At 37.0% G+C, this 21541-nt stretch overlaps 2 protein-coding genes across 2 annotated transcripts; both read left to right on the forward strand.

Annotated features, from left to right (window-relative positions):
- The first annotated feature begins 232 nt into the window (after positions 1-232).
- Positions 233-802, forward strand: LOC100957574 (interferon alpha-5-like). Its single transcript, XM_003782852.1, has one exon. The coding sequence runs from the start codon at positions 233-235 to the stop codon at positions 800-802; it is 570 nt and encodes a 189-aa protein (XP_003782900.1).
- An 8190-nt stretch (positions 803-8992) lies between these two features.
- Positions 8993-12899, forward strand: KLHL9 (kelch like family member 9). Its single transcript, XM_003782853.3, has one exon. It carries the CDS (start codon positions 9520-9522, stop codon positions 11371-11373), a length of 1854 nt encoding a protein of 617 aa, XP_003782901.1. The 5' UTR covers positions 8993-9519; the 3' UTR covers positions 11374-12899.
- The last annotated feature ends 8642 nt before the right edge of the window (positions 12900-21541 follow it).

A 21541-nucleotide genomic window follows, 5' to 3' on the forward strand; every position in this document is an offset into this window, starting at 1 on the left:
ATTTATATAAAGGTTCTAGGAGAAAGAAAAGGGAGACAATAATGAAAACAAAAAGATTATGTGCCTAAAGGAAAGCAAAAACAGAAGTGGAAATGTGAGGAAATCCAGAAAATGGAAACTACAATGTTCCCTATTTAAGGCCCATGCGAAAGGCAAGCTCTTCAGAGAACCTAGAGACAAAGGTTCAGGGTCACTTGTCTCAGCCAGCCCAGCAGCATCTTCAATATCCACAATGGCCTTGCCCTTCTCCGTTCTGACGGCCCTGGTGGTGCTCAGCAGCACGTCCATCTACTCTCTGGGCTGTGATCTGCCTCAGTCCCACAGCCTGGGCAACAGGAGGCCCTTGATTCTCCTGGCACAAATGAGGAGAATCTCTCCTTTCTCCTGCCTGAAGGACAGACATGACTTCAGATTCCCCCAGAAGGAGTTTGATGGCAACCAGCTCCAGAAAGCTCAAGCCATCTCTGTCCTCCATGAGATGACCCAGCAGATCTTCAACCTCTTCAGTACAAATGATTCATCTGAGGTTTGGAATAAGACCCTCCTGGACCAGTTCCGCAGTGGCCTCTATCAGCAGCTGAATGAGCTGGAAGCCTGCCTGATGCAGGAGGTGGGAGTGGAAGAGGCTGCCCTGATGAACCAGGACTCCACGCTGGCCATAAGGAGCTACTTCCAAAGGATCGCTCTCTACCTGAAAGAGAAGAAATACAGCCCTTGTGCCTGGGAGGTGGTCAGAGCAGAAATCCTGAGATCCTTCTCTTCATCAACAAGCTTGCAAGAAAGAATAAGGAGAGAGGAATGAGGACAGTTCAACATGGAATCTTTTGATTGACTGATGCACCATCTTACACATTCATGAGTTCTGCTATTTAAAAGACTCTCATGTCTGCTATAATCATGACATAGATTTTGATTTTTTAAGTATTTTCAGGAGTAATAAGCAACATTGTGTTCAGTTCTACAGGTTCTGTTCCCTTACAGATGACCATGCCAATGTATCTATATATCTATTTATTTAAATGTTATTTATTAAACTATTTGTAAGATTTAAATTTTGTCCATGCAATATCATCCATACTTTTGTATTGTAGTTAATATAACAAAAATTTTCTTTATATTTATTCAAATTATTATTTTGTTTTTGTTTATTAAATTTTATAAAAATAGTTGTTGTATTTGTCCATTCCTTTAAAAAGAAATACCAAGTCTGACTGTAAAACCTGATCAAAGAAAAAATGGTATAACTCATTTACCCATCATTATATTTAAGTTATAAGAACAGTTCAAAATGAAGTTCTTTGTTTTAGGTTGTATGTTGTCCTCAGGATATGGAGGTAACCATAAAAATATAGCTTCTTCCCTCTTATAACTTTGAATTTTGTCAGGAAAGAACCTAAAAACTATAACCATACTTAATTAATATATGTTAAGATAAATAATATAGTAACGAAAAAGAAAACCAGTAATATTCCTTTAGTAGAAGCTAGAGTGAGGGAGATAGGGAAATAAAAACAAAAGTAGTAGATATATACTCTACAGTTGAGGGACACAAAATTAACTGCAAATGTCCACTGATAATTCAATATTTGAGTCTGCAATTTTCAAACAAAACTATGAACAGAAGTGGTTATATGGGAAGAGTTTACAGAGTAAAAATAGGACTTAAAACTTATCCCTGCAAACTTTAACTTTAAAGGGAGGGAAAAGACCCCCTTTTTTTTTGGCAGTTTTTAGCCGGGGCTGGGTTTGAACCTGCAACCTCGGCATATGGGGCCAGCACCCTACTCCTTTCAGCCACAGGCATCACCCAAGGGAAAAGACATAAATGAAACTAGTTGGAATGGCCATATACTAGAAGGATAAGAGAAAATGGTGATGAGAGGATATTTAAAGAACTAAACTGTTTAGAAATAGAATTGATACATTCATGCAAACTGTAGATTGAAATTGACTGCTACAATGGGCATTGGTGGTTTTAGTAGGAGCTGTTTTGGTAGAATTAATCAGCAGAAACCGTATCAATATGCATGGTAGGGAAAATAGGAGAAAAAGTTAGTGACAATATATCTAGAAAATAATTTTGAGAATTTTGTCTTCTGAAGTTAAGGAGAGAAATAGAGTAGGATCTGGAAGAAAATGTATATTATATTGTCATAGTTTACTCTTTTGGAAATATACATATTATAGATATATAAAATTATAGGTCATTTATATGGATTTTATGTATTGATAAATCATATTAATGTTTTACATTTTATTTATCTTAAATCATGACATATTATTTCCAATGATCATTTATCATTATTTGGATTAATACTATGTTGAATGCCAGTAAACTGCTCTGTAGGTTGAAATCATCTACTCTAGTGGGAAAAGAGTTGTTATCAGCAACTTTAGTGAAGCTGGCTTAGTAGAATTAATGAGCAGAAACCAGATTGGAGTAGGTGGAAAAGTCAATAAAAGAAAAGAAAAACACCCATTGTCATTTTTTGACCTGGGGAATCACTTTCCTTTCATCATATTCAGACTTGATTTTTATTTCCTTTTGCTTCAACTTATTCAAGTATAATGATGGTTTTCTATGAATGTTTAATGAAAAAAGGAAAAAAAATGACACATTGAAAACTATGGAAAATAATGGTACTGAATCTTTATATTTACTTCCATATTTTGGTATTTACCTCAAGGTAAAATTGAAAGTAATTCAGAAGCAGCCATAAAATAATTGACCAGGAAAATATTAAATTTAAAAGAATGTATACAAATTTCAAAACTAGTAAAAGGAAGCAGGCTAATTTTATCCAAAATAGTAAGTTTGGCTTCATTGACCCACACTTAACACTTTGAGATGGAGAATGATAAACTAAAAAGCTCAACAGAAATTCATGAGTGAATGATCTAAGGACAGTTAGTAGTTACTTCAGCGTAATCTTCCGATGGGAGCAAAATCAGGATGAAATATCTTGTGGCCAGCTTAGAAATGTAAAGCATAAAAAAAGAAAAAAAAAAAGAAATGTAAAGCATAAAAAGTATTGAAAAGTTTAATGAATTGAATTCAATATGGAAATCAACATTTGATAAAATTTCTTTTCCTAGTTAAGGTAAAAATTTAAATAGGATATTTTACACAACTCCTTGCCCACATGCACACATATTGAATTTTTGCTCCTGTCACCTGGAGGCTATGGAAGTATTAAACACCTTTGTATCAGATTAAAAGAAGAGAGAGCTGCTGCTGACAACCTAGTTCAGTCATAGAAACACTCTGGGATCTTCAGCAGTTGATTGAAAACAAAACCAACCACTCTCCAATGAAGGTGTACCCAAATTTCTAAGTTGTAATGAGTAGACTCATGCCAGCCCAATAATGAGTTAGCAAGGGTTGAATTAGAAAACTGGAGACTCTGTTAGCCAGAGCAAATGGTTAAAGGTATGCTATCTCACCTGGGAGGTGAAGTGATGCTGGGGAAAGATAAAATGCTGTGGGTCTTAATTCAAACTGGCACACCACATGCACCTGAAAACATAAGATAGTAAGTGATTTTGGAGTCACTAATAAAAAAATCAATGAAACATGGAAAACTTCTGTAACAATCCTGGACATGAGGCATTGGTGAAGTTCAGCCACAGGGCCATATTTGAAAGTTTTCCTTTGTCAGGGAAAATCTGAGAATATTATTTATTAATAATTACATCTTCAATCATCACTATGAGCTCTGTGATAATGATAAAATAATGAACAAGATATAGCGCTTTCTCTTAAAAAGGTTACTTGCTAAACAGGTCTAATAAATCCTTTCTCAAGAGGACAAATTTGGAGCCTGGTACGCAAAATAAAGCAAGGAAAGAGCCCAGTCAGAGGTAAAATCTTGTTCTTAGTAAGAAAAGGAACACTATGTTGGTTTGACTTTAATACAAACACCTTTCTCGTTTTAAAGATTTGAATCTATGTTAGGACATCAGAAGTTTCTTAGCAAAATTAAACTTAGTTAAGAGAATTAATGGAATCATATAAATTGCTGATGCCCTCTATTCAGTTTTAGAGGCAACACAAAAGGAAGCAAAGAAAAAATGCATACATAGGAGCATTCAGAAAATGAATAGCACTATGTTCTCTACTTACGAGACAAGCATGTAAAGGTCTTCAGTGATGTTAGAGGCCAAGACTCACACAGACACACACTTCATTCAGGCCACTAGCTATCTCAAGATCCCCAATTGCCCATTAATATTGATGATTTTAATGATGGGCTGTGACCTGTCTCACAACCATGAACTAGTTGCCAGGAAAACCTTCATGATTCTGGGCCAAATGAGGAGACTCTTCCCTTCCTGTGTCTGAAAGACAGATATAACTTCAGATTCCCCTGGAAGATGGGAGATGGCAGACAGTTGCAAAAGGCCCAGGCCATGTCTCTCTCCACAAGATGCTGCAGTAGACCTTCCACCTTTCCCACACAGAGTACTCCTCCGTGCTCCTCTGCTGCCTGGAACATGACCCTGCTGGTCAAACTCTGCACTGGACTTCACTGGCTGCTGGAAGACCTCTTTAACAAAGAAGAAGGGACTTGAATGATGAATATTCAGTTTTACAGGGTGTTTTGGCATTTCATCTTTATTCAGCAATTGTGCTGAACACTTGTGATTATCAAATAGGACCATTTTTCATTGTACGTAACAATATGGTATAGAAATGTTCACTTTTATGTTGTGGTAGGAAAGAACAGCAGGCTTGAAGACTATTTCTCTTTTGATGCTCATTTAATTCATGCAGAACCCGTCTATCCAGCTTCTTTTCCTTACCAATTTGTTTCAAATCATCCAATATTGTTGGAGTAGTAACTTCAAACCTTACTGCTAATTCACACAGGCTGGATTGGATTCGTTTCCACTACAGCTGTCACCTCGTCATTGTACACATTGGTCTCAGGTTGCCCGTGTGGCTCATTTTCAAGATTAAAATCACCAGAGCAAAACTTCTCAAACCATTGACGTACTGTGCCTTCATTAGCCATATCCTCCCGAAACAGTTCATTTATATTATTTCAAATAGTCTGCACTATTGGGGTCCTTTGGGTCCACAAAGGAACTCATATTCCAAAATAACACAAATTTTTGACTTACCCAAGGTTTCGCAAAAATTGTTTTAAAAAAATTTTGAAAGATAATCACCAGCCAAAATTTTCATTTGAAAGAATGTGGATGTACTTTCACAATAACCTCCCCCACCAAAAAGAAAACAATACAAAAAATAGAGGGCATCAACAAAGTAAAATGTCAGAGGTATTAACTGTCAAACTTAGTACTTAAGAAAATCGAACATTTCTTGCTTAATAACAAAAAATTATTATTTATTTTATTATTATTAAATAGTATAAACTAGGTCTGACAATTAAGTTCACAAACTCATCCTAGAAAAAGTGCTACATACCTCATTGCTGAACATCACTACAGTCACCTTCGAAGTACGAACCTTGGGAGCTGTGCACTGATGCCAGTGCCTCATCTACCCTTCAAATTTGGAACTCTTTTTATAGAATGACCATCAGAGCTACGATTATACAGCTCACAAGAACGCACAATGCCACTCAGCAAGACATTGGAATACTACGTTAACAAGAACACAGTTTTAAGACACTGATATACCACAGTGGTGAAACCTTACCAAAGTGTTTGTACAGTGCTGCCAATGTACATGCATGGTGGCAAGTTCACAAACTTAATTGTCAGACCCCTTTGGACAACACTTCATGGCAAAATCTTCTCCTTTAGGGACTCTTATCTTCCTGGGATAGAACAGAACAGGAACAGATCACTGATTTTTAATACAGAATAATTAGTGCTCTAAGTATCCAGCATTGAAAGAGGATTACTTCTGCCTACTCAACTCATCATAGGAATACGGTTAACATCTGCATAAAGGGTTTTATAATCTTTTAAGAATTATGGAAGTAGAAAAGCATAATTCATAAGAACAATACAAAAAATAGAGTTAATGTCATAAAATGAAATGTAAATAAAAAGAATTAAAAATAGCAAAGCAAACGGAAAAACATTCTAGCCCAATGTATTTTTAAAAATGTTATACAAAGATGCCTGAAAATTTTAGCTTATTAGGCAGTTATATAAACATTTTAGCTTATTAGCCAATTAAATAAATATTAATTTTATATACTTCGTGTCACTACATCCATTCTCTGAAATCAGTCCTTAAGAAGTTTGTAAAAAGGTTAAAAAATTCATTTCAACAATATGACCACACATTTTTCTCCAGGTACTGCTCTTTTTTCTTTCTCTCTTCACAGATAAACTCAAAAGAAGTTTCTGTCCACTTTGTCCAATGCCTTTTTTCTTACGTACCCTTAGTCAGTATACTCCAGTCTAGATTCTGCAGAATAACTTCTGTCAAGCCAGCTCTCCCTTTGCCTTAATGTAAAACACTGTCCTTTAAACACAGTTCTTCCCTTAAACAACACTCTTTATCACTGTTTTCTCCTGGCTGACCTCCTATTATGCTATCATTCCATCCCAATGCCTTTCTCAGGTTCCTTGTTCTCTTTCCTGCATTAAAATATGAAGGTCTCCAACTACTTCAATTTTTAATCATCTTCTCATTCTCTATTTCTACCAGCTTCACTTATCCCTAGGCATTTGGGTACCAAATATATCCCAGCTCTCAGATTACCATATACAGCCATAGCACTCTGCAAATTCCAGAGTTGTGCATGTCCTCCAGCTGTCAAGTCTCCAATTTCTGGTGATAGAAGCCACCTTTCTTTTGCACATGGTGTTAGCTTAAAATGCAGTTGAAATTAATTAACTAATTAATACTTTTATGTCTTTTTCCAGGAAAAAGAAAAATTTCAAGCAAACTGAAGCTCTCTTTTTACCCTGAAGATAGTCATACATCAATTGTTACATATAGCTTGAACTAGATGAATAATGAACTGAACTTCCATTCTTCTCTTAAGGTTGCCAAATCAGCTTTGGGATCAATTTATTAAAAATAATGCAAAAAGATCTGAAAATAAAACTTTAAATAATAAAGAAAATAATTTAAAAATATAAAGGTAAACACTTTCTATGTAATTACCACAATGTGTAGGTGAAAATATCATAGAAGCAGAAATACTGAAATACAATAAATATTGTAGAATTGATATAGTTAATTATGTAAGTAAATGAATTAATAATGTCATCTACAATGGGTTAAGGTTCCTAACAGCTATATGCTTTAACATAGAGTTGCTTACCATTACCAACAGGAGTGGTGACAAATTTGATTCAGTTTATTTCATGATGAAGGCAGAAAAAATAGTCTTTTGAAATAACTAAACATGCAAGAGTATGATGAAGAATAACTGTCCCTAATAATAATTTCATTGAGAGAACAGGTCTGTTCCTTAGCTATTAATTTTTCTTGCAAGTTTGATGACAAAGAGAAGTACCTCATGATTTCTTACTCTGACTTCCCAAGCACAGCAATGCTGTTCTTTTCCAGATAGAGACCAATTCCCTGGAAGTACCTCTCCACAGCCAAGTTGGACCTGTCACTGCTCAAAGAGTCCTTCTAATAGCCCAACTCCGGCACCAAGCAAGTTTCTTGAATTTCCCAAAGCTGATAAAGTCCAGTAAAGAGTTTATACAGGCTAGTCTCATTCCAACCAGCCTCTTGAGTTGTACAGATTGACAACCTGCAGAAGCATCTCATGGAAGACCATCCATCACAAACAACAGGAAAAAAAAAAAAAGAAAACATTAAATGTCTATCAGGAGGGACTGATTAAATAATTTATGATATACTCACTCAGTGGGCAACAACTGAATTATTTAAAATATAAAGAAGCTCTATATATATCATAAAAATTTGAGGATATCTTGAGGAGGTGAAAAGGAAAGATGCAGAACAATGAATATGGTATGCTAGCTTTTATATAAAAATTAGAAGAATGTAATAAAAGAATATAACTATATTCTTAACTATATTCTTAGCTTGCATATGCATTTGAAACTTTGGATGGATTCAGAAGATGACAGTAATTTCAAACTTTGGAAAATGCTGGAAGAAATTTGCTTATATGTTAAAATTTAAATTTACTAGTAATTATAGAAATTTGAGTTAATAAAATACCCATAAAGAGAAAAATGAGCAGAGGGGAAATGCGCAAACATCGTTGATGACAGTATTTTGGAAATATCATCTTGAATCCATAGTCTGTTAAATATTATCCCAAACAGAGCAAACTTTTGTGTCCAGATTCTGTTAAGTTTATTACAGATGCTATAAAACAATGGAGACAAGAAGGTATATATTCAGAAATAATGGGCAAACTATGTAGAGTTATTGAAAAAGTGTGTAATCATTTAGAAATTGCAGAAAATAAAAGCACGAAAAAATTATTTATGATATCACCGTGAGCCAAAAATTCAGAATTTATCATTTATCATAGTATAGGTACAAACTTGGTAGACAAATACTGTGTGTTTTGAATACAGAATATGAACCAAATTGTACCTGAGGGGTTTATTAAATTGTGTGAGATAAAAATTAAGTGCTTTATAGAAAAAAAAAAAAGCATCCTCCTTCTGTCTTTTACCAGATCCTCTTACAATTTATACAAAAGCTGCATTTGATTGTTACTCAAAAGACAAGCCAGGAAGTGTAAACCCTTTTTTTTAAAGTATCGGTTTTGTGGAAAGAAAAGCTCAGACACCGCGAACAGTTTTATACCAGAAGTGCAGGAAAACACACGCATACTACCTGGGTCACCCACTCTGGTCTAATTTAGTCCCACAAACACCGCCACCCTAAGAACCCCAGGGGGCGCCCACCCCAAACAACTCGGCTTCCGCAATCTCGGCCCTCCCCGCCCGGCTCACTTCCTCCCCGTCCCGCGACCCCTCCCCCACACGCCCGCCCACTGACAAGCTCTGCAGGCCGCGCAGCCGCAGTACCTGCTGTGGCCGCTCCTAGCCCGGGGGATCCTGGGACTAGGCCTTTCCGGAAGGACCGGCTCGGCGTCCGGGGCTAGGCCCGTGTTCCAGGCCCAGGCCGGTGTTCCAGGCCCTTGCTCGAAGACAGGCCGGTGGCCGCCGCAACGCTCCAGTGACGTCGGAAGGTGCAGTGAGCCGCTCGCTGAGGTGCCGTGACTCGCGGCCTAGGGAGCAGCGGAGCCGCAGTACGTGGCGGTGCCCTCCCCCCACCGCCTTGGCCTGAAGCGGAACTGCTGCAGGAGCGGCCTCGCAAGCCGGCGGGACGAGGTGAACCGGGTCATTTAACTGCCTTCAGGTGATGAATCATCTGCATAATAATCAGATTTGAGGTCCACAGCCATTTGTGGTCCTCGTAGAGAACGATTATTATCGGTGGGTGACTGTGTGTTCTGAGGGTGCCACAGTGACTGCTCTTGATAAGGAACGCGAGCTCTCCTGCTCTTTGGACACCTAGTTTCCAGTAGAACTTTCGGGTTGGAGCCTCTTTCTTTGGCTTACACCTCTGTGCAAAAGGAAGGCTTTCCCATGAAAGTGTCTCTGGGTAACGGCGAAATGGGCGTCTCTTCCCATCTGCAGCCTTGCAAGACAGGAACCACACGCTTTTTTACCAGCAATACTCACAGTTCGGTGGTATTGCAAGGTTTTGATCAGCTTAGAATAGAAGGATTGCTTTGTGATGTGACTCTGGTACCTGGCGATGGAGATGAAATTTTCCCTGTTCACAGAGCTATGATGGCGTCTGCTAGTGATTATTTCAAGGCCATGTTCACAGGTGGAATGAAAGAACAAGATTTAATGTGCATTAAGCTTCATGGGGTGAACAAAGTTGGTCTAAAGAAAATCATTGATTTTATTTATACTGCAAAACTTTCTCTAAATATGGACAATCTTCAGGACACACTTGAAGCCGCCAGCTTTTTGCAAATTTTACCTGTTCTGGACTTTTGTAAAGTATTTCTTATATCAGGAGTCTCTTTGGATAACTGTGTTGAGGTTGGACGAATTGCTAACACCTACAACCTTATAGAAGTGGATAAATATGTTAATAATTTCATCCTGAAGAACTTTCCTGCTTTACTGAGTACTGGGGAGTTTCTAAAACTTCCTTTTGAACGGCTTGCCTTTGTGCTTTCCAGTAATAGTCTTAAGCACTGTACTGAACTTGAACTCTTTAAAGCTGCCTGTCGCTGGCTTAGGTTGGAGGACCCTCGGATGGATTATGCTGCAAAATTAATGAAGAATATTCGATTTCCATTGATGACACCACAGGACCTCATCAATTACGTGCAGACAGTAGATTTCATGAGAACAGACAATACTTGTGTGAATTTGCTTTTAGAAGCTAGCAATTACCAAATGATGCCATATATGCAGCCAGTGATGCAGTCAGATAGAACTGCCATTAGATCTGACTCTACTCACCTGGTTACATTAGGAGGAGTTTTGAGGCAGCAGTTGGTTGTCAGTAAAGAATTAAGGATGTATGATGAAAGAGCACAAGAGTGGAGATCTTTAGCCCCCATGGATGCTCCCCGTTACCAGCATGGCATTGCTGTCATTGGAAACTTTCTTTATGTAGTTGGTGGTCAAAGTAATTATGACACAAAAGGAAAAACTGCTGTTGATACAGTTTTCAGATTTGATCCTCGATATAATAAGTGGATGCAGGTTGCATCATTAAATGAAAAGCGCACATTCTTCCACTTGAGTGCCCTCAAAGGACATTTGTATGCAGTTGGTGGGCGCAGTGCAGCTGGTGAACTGGCCACGGTGGAATGTTACAACCCAAGAATGAATGAGTGGAGCTATGTTGCAAAAATGAGTGAACCACACTACGGCCATGCTGGAACAGTGTATGGAGGCTTAATGTATATTTCAGGAGGAATTACCCATGACACTTTCCAAAATGAGCTCATGTGTTTTGACCCTGATACAGACAAATGGACACAGAAGGCACCAATGACTACAGTCAGAGGTCTGCATTGCATGTGTACAGTTGGAGATAAGCTCTATGTCATTGGTGGCAATCACTTCAGAGGAACAAGTGATTATGATGATGTTCTAAGCTGTGAATACTATTCACCAACCCTTGACCAGTGGACACCAATTGCTGCTATGTTAAGAGGTCAAAGTGATGTTGGAGTTGCTGTCTTTGAAAATAAAATCTACGTTGTTGGTGGATATTCTTGGAATAATCGTTGTATGGTAGAAATTGTCCAGAAATATGATCCAGAAAAAGATGAGTGGCATAAAGTCTTTGACCTTCCAGAATCTCTTGGTGGCATTCGAGCTTGTACCCTCACAGTTTTTCCACCTGAAGAAAACCCGGGGTCACCTTCTAGAGAATCGCCTCTCTCTGCACCTTCGGATCATTCTTAAGTCTGAGATAAAATAACATTGAAATACATTATGGGTGATCTCAGACTTCCTCTTTACTTGTATCTTCTTGTGATGATTGGTACAGTTATTAGATAAAAAAGGTAATTGATGTTATTTGTCTTGTTTGGTAACTTAGTGAGTTTATCAAATGGTTAACAAATGTATTCAACATAGTTAGCTGTTTTATCAATGAAAAAGATATATAGAGAAACGTTTAGATGTCTTTTTGTGATGTTACATAAGTCAAACTGTAGGTGGTAATTTGTCCATTATGCTTAAGAGTTGAATGTTTTCATATTTGACTGCAAAACATCAAAGGGAGGCCACCTGCTCCAACCTAAAATAATACATAAATGGTTGCCAAGTATTATTAGCTACCTCCCTCTTTTCATAGTTTCTGACATTCCTGTTAACAAATTAGATTGTGTGGTTGCATTCAGAATATGTGAAGTTTCTTAGATAGTAGAAATAATATTAACTAGAAAAAATGTTGTAGCACTAAGTCAGGATCTGATATCTCTAGAGAGAGAAAGGAGAAAAAAACATGTAGTAAAAATATACATGTATACACATATACATACTTATGTATATACATACATATACGCAGTTTTAAAATGGGCACTTCAACTGTGGTGAAATTGTCTTTCAATTTAAATTGTTTTCTTTCCACAAAGCAGCTTTTGCTATTCAAATGGAAATCCTGTGCCAGAGAATAAATGTCTAAATAGTCATACTGAATTTAGATAAATTAGAGCTACATCGTATTAAGTTGAAAACTAAATTTGTCATTTGGTTAAATTGTTACTTTAAATGAAGCTTGCATTTTTTGCTTGTAGAATGTTTTATATAGAGTTGCCTTTACACAGATCAGCAAAGGTCTGGTTTCAGAGAATTATTTTTGCTCAGTAAATTTAGGCTCTTCTCTTTTTCACCTTTTTGTTCAGTAAAGTTTAGGGATATGAAAAAAAAGAAAAATATTCTGAATAAAATTACAGAATTTTAAGTTCAGTCCCCCAACTTGATCATCCTAACGTGATTATTTTGTGATATGGGGTGATTGCCCTGGTGCTGCTCCAGTCCATGTGCATTCTGAGCTGTGTGATCTGCCTCAAGGTTATGATCTGAGCCAGCAGGAGATAGACTGATAGATTCTCTTCTGCATCCAGTCAGAAAAATGTCCATTTTTCAAGGTCCTGTTTTAAGGATGGGACCAACCTCAGACTCCCTAAGAAGCCAGTTGCAGAAAACCTGGTCTTGCAGGCAATGGTAATGTATATCTTCAGCCTCTGTAATACCAAGGGTATCCTTACTGATTGAGAACCTCATGGGGAGATTTGATGGGACCTTATCAGCAAATGGAACTATAGGAGCCCTCTGTAATGAGTAATTCTAAAAAGGTATTTTCCTAGAATGATTGTCTAACAGAAGAAAAAAATACCATAATGACAAAGTATATGTATATCCCTATAGTTGGGACATTGTGAGGATGTAAATCAGGAACAACTTTCTCTTTATTGACAATCCCATGATAAAACTCAGGAACCAAGGCAAATGATTGGCTTCTAGGGATCTGAACCTTACTGCCCATACAAGTGTAGATTCATTTTAATTTTTTGATTTCTGCATTGGCAGAAATTTTCATATTTTTTGTGTTTTTTCTAACAACTCAGTGTTTTATTACTAAAAATAGCATATTTGAGTACATTTAGAAAAAGTAGAAATTGCTGTTACACTTTGTTGTATTGAATAACAAGAAATGACATCCCAATCCTTTTCTTGAATATTAATGAGGTGAATATTTGTGTAATTTTGGGTAGTTGTGTTTCCTCTTTGATCAGAACTATTCATGTCCTTTGCCTTTGTGATACCTGTTGGAGTTGCTTTGTTTTTCATATCAAGTTATGTAATCTCTTTATATAATAAATATAATTTAACTGGCATTTGTTTGCATTGTTGGTTTTTTTCTTTCAATCTACTCAGTTAATTTCTGAAGTCATATTTGTCTTTTTTGTATTTTGACCTTTTAGGGGTAATTTTGTTAGGATTTCTTTATTTTTTATGTAGTATTGGTGTATTACTTTTCAGTGCTAATCCTGATATGCCAAGGTGGTATAGCCCTGCTTCTTTTCTATTCTGTATACCTTTTTTTTTCTCTTGTTGAAAAAAGGATTTCTATCTTCTATTGTATCGGACCTTAGTGCTTTGTAATTAATATAATTGCTTAGCCAGGTAAACTAACTCTAATACATCCCTTGCCTCCAGCCTCACATAGCCCATCTCTGATCCTTTTAATTTCCCATTTTCTGCAGTTGACAGCTCTCTTGACAATCATACAAATGGCTGACTGATTCTGTGCTAATACAGATGGAGCACCTCTTGTCTTTAAATCCAAAATTATTTGAAGGCTGACATGATGCCACAAGTGAAAAATTCTACACCTGACCTTATGTGATAGTTGCAGTCCAAAGTTCATTTCATGCACAAAATTATTAAAACTTTTATAAAATTATTTTCCATTTTCTGCAGTTGACCGCTCTCTTGGCAATCATACAAATGGCTGACTGATTCTGTGCTCATACAGATTGAGCACCTCTTGTCTTTAAATCCCAAATGCTCTAAAATCCAAAATTATGTGAAGGCTGACATGCCACAAGTGAAAAATTCTACATCTGACCTTACGTGATAGTTGCAGTCAAAAGTTTGTTTCATGCACAAAATTATTAAAACTTTTATAAAATTATTTTATATGTGTATAAGGTATGTAATATAAATGAATTTTGTGTTTAGACTTGAGTCCCCTCCCTAAGACATCTCCTGTATATGCAAATATTCTTAAAATCCTAAGAAACTTCCAAAATCTGAAACACTTGGTCCCAGACATTTTGATTACAAGATCCTCAACCTTATTGTCACTTAAACGTGGAATTCTTCCTTATAGAGGTAGAAATTTTAGGTGGCTTTGAAATGATAGACTGAGAAGATTTATTTTCAAAAGCTGATTTTTTTTTTTTTTTTTTTAGAAAAATCAGGTTGGAAAAACATTTAAAGAAGATAAAAACTATAAGCACATAAAGCATTCTATTAACATTTTTGACTTTAGTTTTCCTGATAAAATATTCAAAAATTTACATGTTAACTTTTATGACATAAGTTTTATCTATTACAGAAAGTGTAGGAAAATAAAAGTAAGCAAAAAGTAACTGTGATTCCACATACCAAAGATTACTTCTGTTACACACACATTTATCTGTATGCGCAGACATATATCAAATATTTTTCAAATCAGCCAAGCCCCAAACTAAAAGCTAGCCAATAAAAAGAAACAGATCCAACTTTCAAACAGAGACTTCTATCACTATGACTTCTCAGTTTTTAAAATCTGTGTATGTTAGAAAATTAAATGTAAGAGATTTTTCCTAATTGTCAAATGGATGTGCATTAAAAATTTTTTTCATTTTTGTTTAGACAAATCCAGATGTAATTTTTCCTTTTTACTAACAAGAGAATTTTTGCAGTTCACCTGCAAAGCAAACACATCCAATGATGTTCAAATATTTGTAATTAAAATTATTTTGTTGTCATAAAGACAAAATATGCTCCCACAAAACATTTTAAACTACGTAAGTATACCATAAAGAATTAAAACCAATGCCGCATCCCCTGCTTAACCAATTGTTAACAATTGGTGAAAGACCTTGGGATTAGTTTACTTCTCTAAGCTTCAGTTTCCCCATTTATTTGCGAGGCTGGGTGTAGTCACTAATAATTCCATCTATATCAGAGTTATTAGGAGACATTATAGTCAAGTATTAGTACAAGACATGCACAGAGAAGTATTCAGTAAACAACAGTTATTTCTAACAAAGTTAACATAATTTCTGACTTTAGTTTCATCTTAATTTTCAAGTTACTATTCTTTGAAAGTGTTAAGTGTCTGCCGTGGTTCATTCCATGAACATGCCATGTTTTTTCCATTTCCTTATTTGTAGATACCTAGATATCTACCACAAATCTTTCACCATTGCAAATGAAGCAAAATTTAATATTCTTACATAAAACTTTGCTCATATTTACTACCCTATGACAAGTGTTACATGAAATCTGAATCAAATAGTGTAAGCTTTTTTAAATGCTTTAAAAAGATATTTTCAGGAGTATGCCAATATGCACTTCCAATGGAATTATGTTCAGTGACAATTTCAAAGGAAATCTTTGCAGTTCTAGTTACTTTACTGTTTGAATTTACATTAATTGCTAGTTAAAATTTGTTCATGGAGTATGTATATTTTTCACATGTGAATCACTTATTCCTGTCTTTTGCTTTAATTGTCCTATTTACTATAAATACTTTTTTTCTCAGTTTATGGCATTTTTAAGGGAGCAGAGTTATTCAATTTAACATGATCAAATATGTCCATCTTTTTTACATTTTGACCTTTTGGCAGTATTATTTCAGAGGGGGTTTGTTTTTAACATAGTACTGATGTCACATTGTTCTTGATCCTATAGCTTTGTCAGTTCTAGTTCTTGATATGCTAAGGTGGGTGTTTACTTCTTGTCTCCTGTTCAAGTAGCTTTTCTTTCTGGTTGAAATCAAGATGAATTTTTCCTAATTTTAATAGGAATAATTCTAGTTTTAGAATTTCTTTGTTAAAGGAAGATATTTTTGATCTTGTACTTCATTAATGTCTTAAACATTAGTGGTGCATATCTTCATCATACATGCTTAGCAAAATGTATTGAGATGGTGGTTTAATTATTCTCATGTCAAATATTGAATGTTTTTTATTTCCAACTGTTGAATTAGCACTCTCATTTATTGTTGAGTTTATCAGTTGGTCTAAAAGATTTAGAAAGCCTTCAGATGTTTGCAGCCCCAGCAGACATCTTGATTGCAACCTCATGAGAGATTCTGAGCCCACAGAAGGTACTGTTGACTTCTTGATCTACAAAAACGTTAGGTAATAAACATTATTTGTTTTAAGCCATTGAGTTTTTAGTTATCCATCAACAGAAAATTAATTCATCAATGCAGGCCACACAATGTAAATTTCCAGCCTCCTTTATAGACAGGACATTGGCACTAAGCACAACCTGCCCATCTGGAGCTGCTAATCCTAATGTGTCTGCTTGGTGGCTCCGTGTTTGCTGGCTGAGTTGGTGGTTTTCCATGGTGGAAAGTTCAGGGTTTTGGCAAACAAATGGCATTAGAGAATGGTGGTTCCTTCTAGTTCTTACTAGAGCAGCAGCATCAACAGTCTTGTGGGTTTTTTCATCAGTGGTCTTTACCCAGCTGCCTGATCACCTGCTTGCCTGAGATACTCCTCCAGGAATTTCAGTTTTTATACTTCCCCAATTTTGTTTCCAGTTCACTTTCTCTTTCTATACACAGGCTTCAGATAATGTCATGACCTCAGCACTTCTTTTGTATTATGACAATGGAAATTAAACATACTCAGAAAATGAGAGAAGTCTCAGTCTAATAGGACGTATTCATCCACATGACAACCAGTGTTGAAAGAACATCCTCTCTGAATCTCAATCTATGTCTCTTTTTAAATTTGAGTAATAGGAGGTTTGATTCTGGATGCCATTTTGACACTTCTTAAATTGTACTAAAATACAAGTTGCCTCGCCTCTCTGCAATTCCTTTTAAAGGGCTAACACACTTGATGTGATTTCTTTTTCCATTTTTTCAATAGCTAGAGCTCATGTATTCTGACACAGTCTACACACAACAGTGGAATAATACCGGACAACCAAGGGTTAAGTCATACAGTTGTCTTCATTCTGTCATGAAATATGTGTTGGCTGCAGATATGTGACAGAAAATGTGGTTGGCAATGTAGAATCACGGGTAAGACAGGATGGTGACTGCCCTCCAGGGAGCAGGTAAGATAGACTATTCAAGACGCGATTATGATTATACACTGGAAGCTCAGTGCAGCTAAGAAGCACTGAACTAATGAAGGGGGAATTAAGGGGCAAAAGAATGCCCCATTTTTTGAAAATATTTATGACTCTTGGGAAATTACATGACATCTGATTTTCCTCTCCCCTCCTCCCTCCAAATTGAGACACTTTGATCAGTTGTCACAAAAGGAAACTGTAAAGATTAAATAAAGTTTACAAATTACTGGCTAAGAATCTGAGCAAAGTAAACAAAATTTACCTTTTAGTACCAATATAATAACATAATCATCTGTATAATCCATATTCTACCAACTCAAGCTTTTTCTCCACCAAGTCAAACATTGACTGCAGCCCCCCTGACACTCTTTAGGGCCAGGGACATTGGCATCCCCTGGATGGAGACTCTATGAGGGTGGACTGCCTGTAGAGGAGGCAGAGCCCAGGTTCTGATTTACCTGGCACATAAAAACTTAATAGCTCACTTGAAGCCCTTTCCAGGGAACCACTGTCTCAGCAAGTTGTATTCGACAGAAAGCAGGTGCTCTAAGACTAGTATAGATAAATAAAATAATCCTTTGCCTCATATTTGGAAAGCTTCAAACCACTACTTTCAAAGGCTTCAGTTAAAATTTTTATCAATGAGGGAGTACATAAGTGACAGTTCATAAGGTTATAATACATTTTTCTATATCTTTTCTGTGTTTAGATACACATATACACACCACTGTGTTGCAGTTGCCTACAGTATTCAGTACAGCAACAAGCCGTACACTTTTCTAGCCCAGGAGGAATAGGCAAAGTCAGAGAGCCTAGCTTTGTAGTAGTGGATGGTGGCATCTAGGTGTAAGTACAAGCTAAGTTTCAACAAGGATGCAATTGCCTAAGACATATTTCTCAAAACTTATCTGTTGTTAAGTGATGCAGAACTACATTTACATGTCATAATAATATAGTAAACATAAAAACTCACATATAAGATCTATGTGTGTATATATGTATATATATACACATACACACAGAGAGAAAGAGGGGAAATGATTGGACATGGAACATTCCTTTATTTTCAGCCACAGAAAATGACAACATTAATTCAAAAACCATTCCCTGGACTGGTATTAGGGGAAGTAAGTAGTCCCTTCAAGCACAAAATTTAAGGAGGCAATAAATCCGAACAATAAAGACAAATAATATTGTAATACAACATTTAAAAGTGAAAATTAATGCCTAAACATCCAGACTGAACCAAATATTGAAATTTAGGTAAGGACAAACAATGACCCCACCCTTTCAATCCAGAAGTCTTAACAAAGGAGAGGTGCACAGTGCAACAAATTATGGCAAATACCCCTCAGTCTATAAAATTCTTAAGAAAATAAAAAGTTCTCACCTGCTAAAAGTCTTCAACTGCTTGTCTGCAACGCTACTTATTTCTCTTTTTAGTAACACCAGTCAAGGTAGGGTTCTGAGAAAGATGTCTCAGTAAGTAACTTTAAGTTAGATTAAAAACAATCTAAGATTGTCACAGAATCATGTGAGAAATTGTCAAACATGGCAATTCTTTCCGTCGAAATGTATGGATGTTCCTTCCTTTAAAGCTAGGGAAGTAAACTCACAGAAAATTCTTGTTTTGGTATAAATAAAATATTTAAACTTAAAATAATGCTGTGAATTTTAATATACCAGAATTAGTGTTTTTTTAACTATGTTACCATCATAACGTTGAAAAATCAGCCACTGGAAAACCACAGCGCGTGCACATGGGGCACAGTTCCCCTTCCTCGGGCCCCAGCGAGCAGCCGGACGCAATTCGTGGGGCCCCAATAATCTATCCACTCCAGCGCCCCTGGTCTGCCTCTTCCCTGGCTCAAAGCCGTCCTGGCACTTACCTCGCCCCAGACACAACTACAACTGCAAGCTCAAAGAATTAGAACTTGTACGATCTCGTGCCCTCACGTCCCTGAATAAATGGGTTCTTTTGTAAAAAAAAAAAAAAATAAATAAATAAGTCTCTGCAAAGTCTCTTATGAGAGACAAAGCCCCGAATACAGGGAAAAGTTCAGAAAATCAAAGGTTCTGCTCTCGCCAAGAAGGATGTCTCAGGAGAAGCCGCAGCAGGGTTCCCATCTAGCAATCTAACGGAGATTTTTGTTGTTGTTGTTGTTCACTGTTGCAACCGCACAAACTGAACAGATCTGAAGCCGCGATGGCGTTTCCCTCGGGCTGTCTGACCCACTCAATCCAAAAGCCCCAAGTCCGCCTTTCTGCAATCACCGGCGCGTCACCCGGCCACGCAAATTGCTCTTGCAGCCCTAGCCGGCTGGAGAATCACTGAAAATGGCAACGGCCCACCCCTCCTGGCCAATAGCAGCAGAGATGATCTGCTCCAGCCCTGCCTGCTCACTTGGCTGGGGTATGTCTTGGGACCACTGCAGGGAAAACAGGAAACCTCAGTGCTATTGAGACAGCAGAAAAGGATCCCGAGTGACATAACTTACTTCAAATTTCCGTGGAAAAGAGAGAGTATCACCCAAATCCAGAAGACACAACCCTCCTGTTTCCACCACCTGATGCCCCAGTGAATCTTTAACCTCTTCAACACAGAGGATATCGTGGGGCTTGGGATGAGATTCTCTTCAATAAACTGCTCAGTTCCAGTAACTTTGATCTCAGCGTGGGTCAACTGGAGCTGACAAAAATAGAAAATCTCTCTTTGGGAATTGTACAGAAGCATTTCTGGGGAATCATCTGCTACCAGACGAAAAAGGAATGCAACCCGTGTGCCTGGGAGACTGTCAGAGGAGAAAATGAAGTATGGTTTCCTCTCATTAGTTATCCTTAAAGTCAGCAAATAAACAAGAAAGTAATACTACATATATTCACGACTCTGTAACCAATTACATTTTTGTTTTCTAAGCCAAAAAGCAATCTCAATTCTGATTTTTACACCAGATTAAAACATACCTGAAACTAAAATCATAAAATTATTTTAAAATTGTATTGTACATCATGCATTTACATAGTCTATTTTCATAATATTACAATTTATAATTTTCTTTCTCTGCTTAAAGTATTGAGGGATGTTTGCTGCTTCCAAGGTTTGAAATTTAATTTTTTATAGAAAAGATCCTTAGGATAATTTGTTTGTTTGTTTGTTTTTCTGAGACAGAGTCTCACTCTGTCACCCAAGCAGGAGTACAGTGACCTCATTTTAACTCGCTGCAACCTTGAATTTCTGGGCTCACAGGATCCTTCCATCTCATTCTCCGAATTAACTAGAACTACAGGCACATGTCACCATGCTCAGCTAATTTTTCTACTTTTTGTAGAGACGGAGTCTCTCTTTTGCTCAGGAGGGTCTCCAACACCTGGATTCAAGGCAGCCTCCTGCCTCAGCCTCTCAAAGTGGACACGAGCCACTGTGCTCAGCCCTGCATAGTATTGTTAAAAGACATTTGTCAGTTAAGTTGATGCCATCTGCTGCAACAAGCAGAAAACTATCAGTAATTAAATCATAACACAGATTGCTCTTTGATTCACATAAGAGCTCAATATAGAAATTCTGATCACATGCCTCTTTAGTTAGCCCTCCTCCAAACAGTGTTCGGGGACCTGAGTTCTTTCTTTGTTGCGACTTTGCCATTTTTGACATAGAGCCCCAAACATGGGAATGGTGCTTGAGTCTGTCCTACTGAATTGCAAAGGAAAAACATATGACATGGGGATGTTTTCAAAAGGCAAGACTTTAAAGAACAAAAATCACTTCCATCCATACTTACTTGGCCTCGATTTATTCTCACAGGAAGCCAAAGTGCAAAGAAGTTAGGGAAGGCAGTCTAATTGGGTGACTGGCGGGAAGAGAAGATAAGAGGCTAATTAAGTTCAATATCAATAGGTTTTAAATTTAACTTTTAGCTTAAAATTTTTATTTATACTCTCTCTCTCTCTCTGTTTTTAAAAATGAAACAGAGTCTCACTCTATTTCCCTAGGCTAGAATGCCTTGGGGTAAGCCTAGCTCACAGCAACCTGAAAGTCTTGGGTTTAAGTGATCCTTCTGCTTTAACCTCCCAAGTAGCTGGGACTAATTTTTTAATTTAGAGTAGAGATAGGATCTTGCTTTTACTCAGGCTGGTCTCAGACTCCTGAGCTGCAGTGATCCTCCTGCCTCAGCATCCCAGAGTGTTAGGATTACAGGTGTGAGCCACTGCACCCAACCTACTTAGTCATTATTAATTGAATAAAAAATTAAACTTTACA

The sequence above is a fragment of the Otolemur garnettii genome, unplaced genomic scaffold, assembly GCF_000181295.1.
Source record: "Otolemur garnettii isolate 467f Iridium unplaced genomic scaffold, OtoGar3 scaffold00006, whole genome shotgun sequence".
Classification (NCBI taxonomy): domain Eukaryota; kingdom Metazoa; phylum Chordata; class Mammalia; order Primates; family Galagidae; genus Otolemur; species Otolemur garnettii.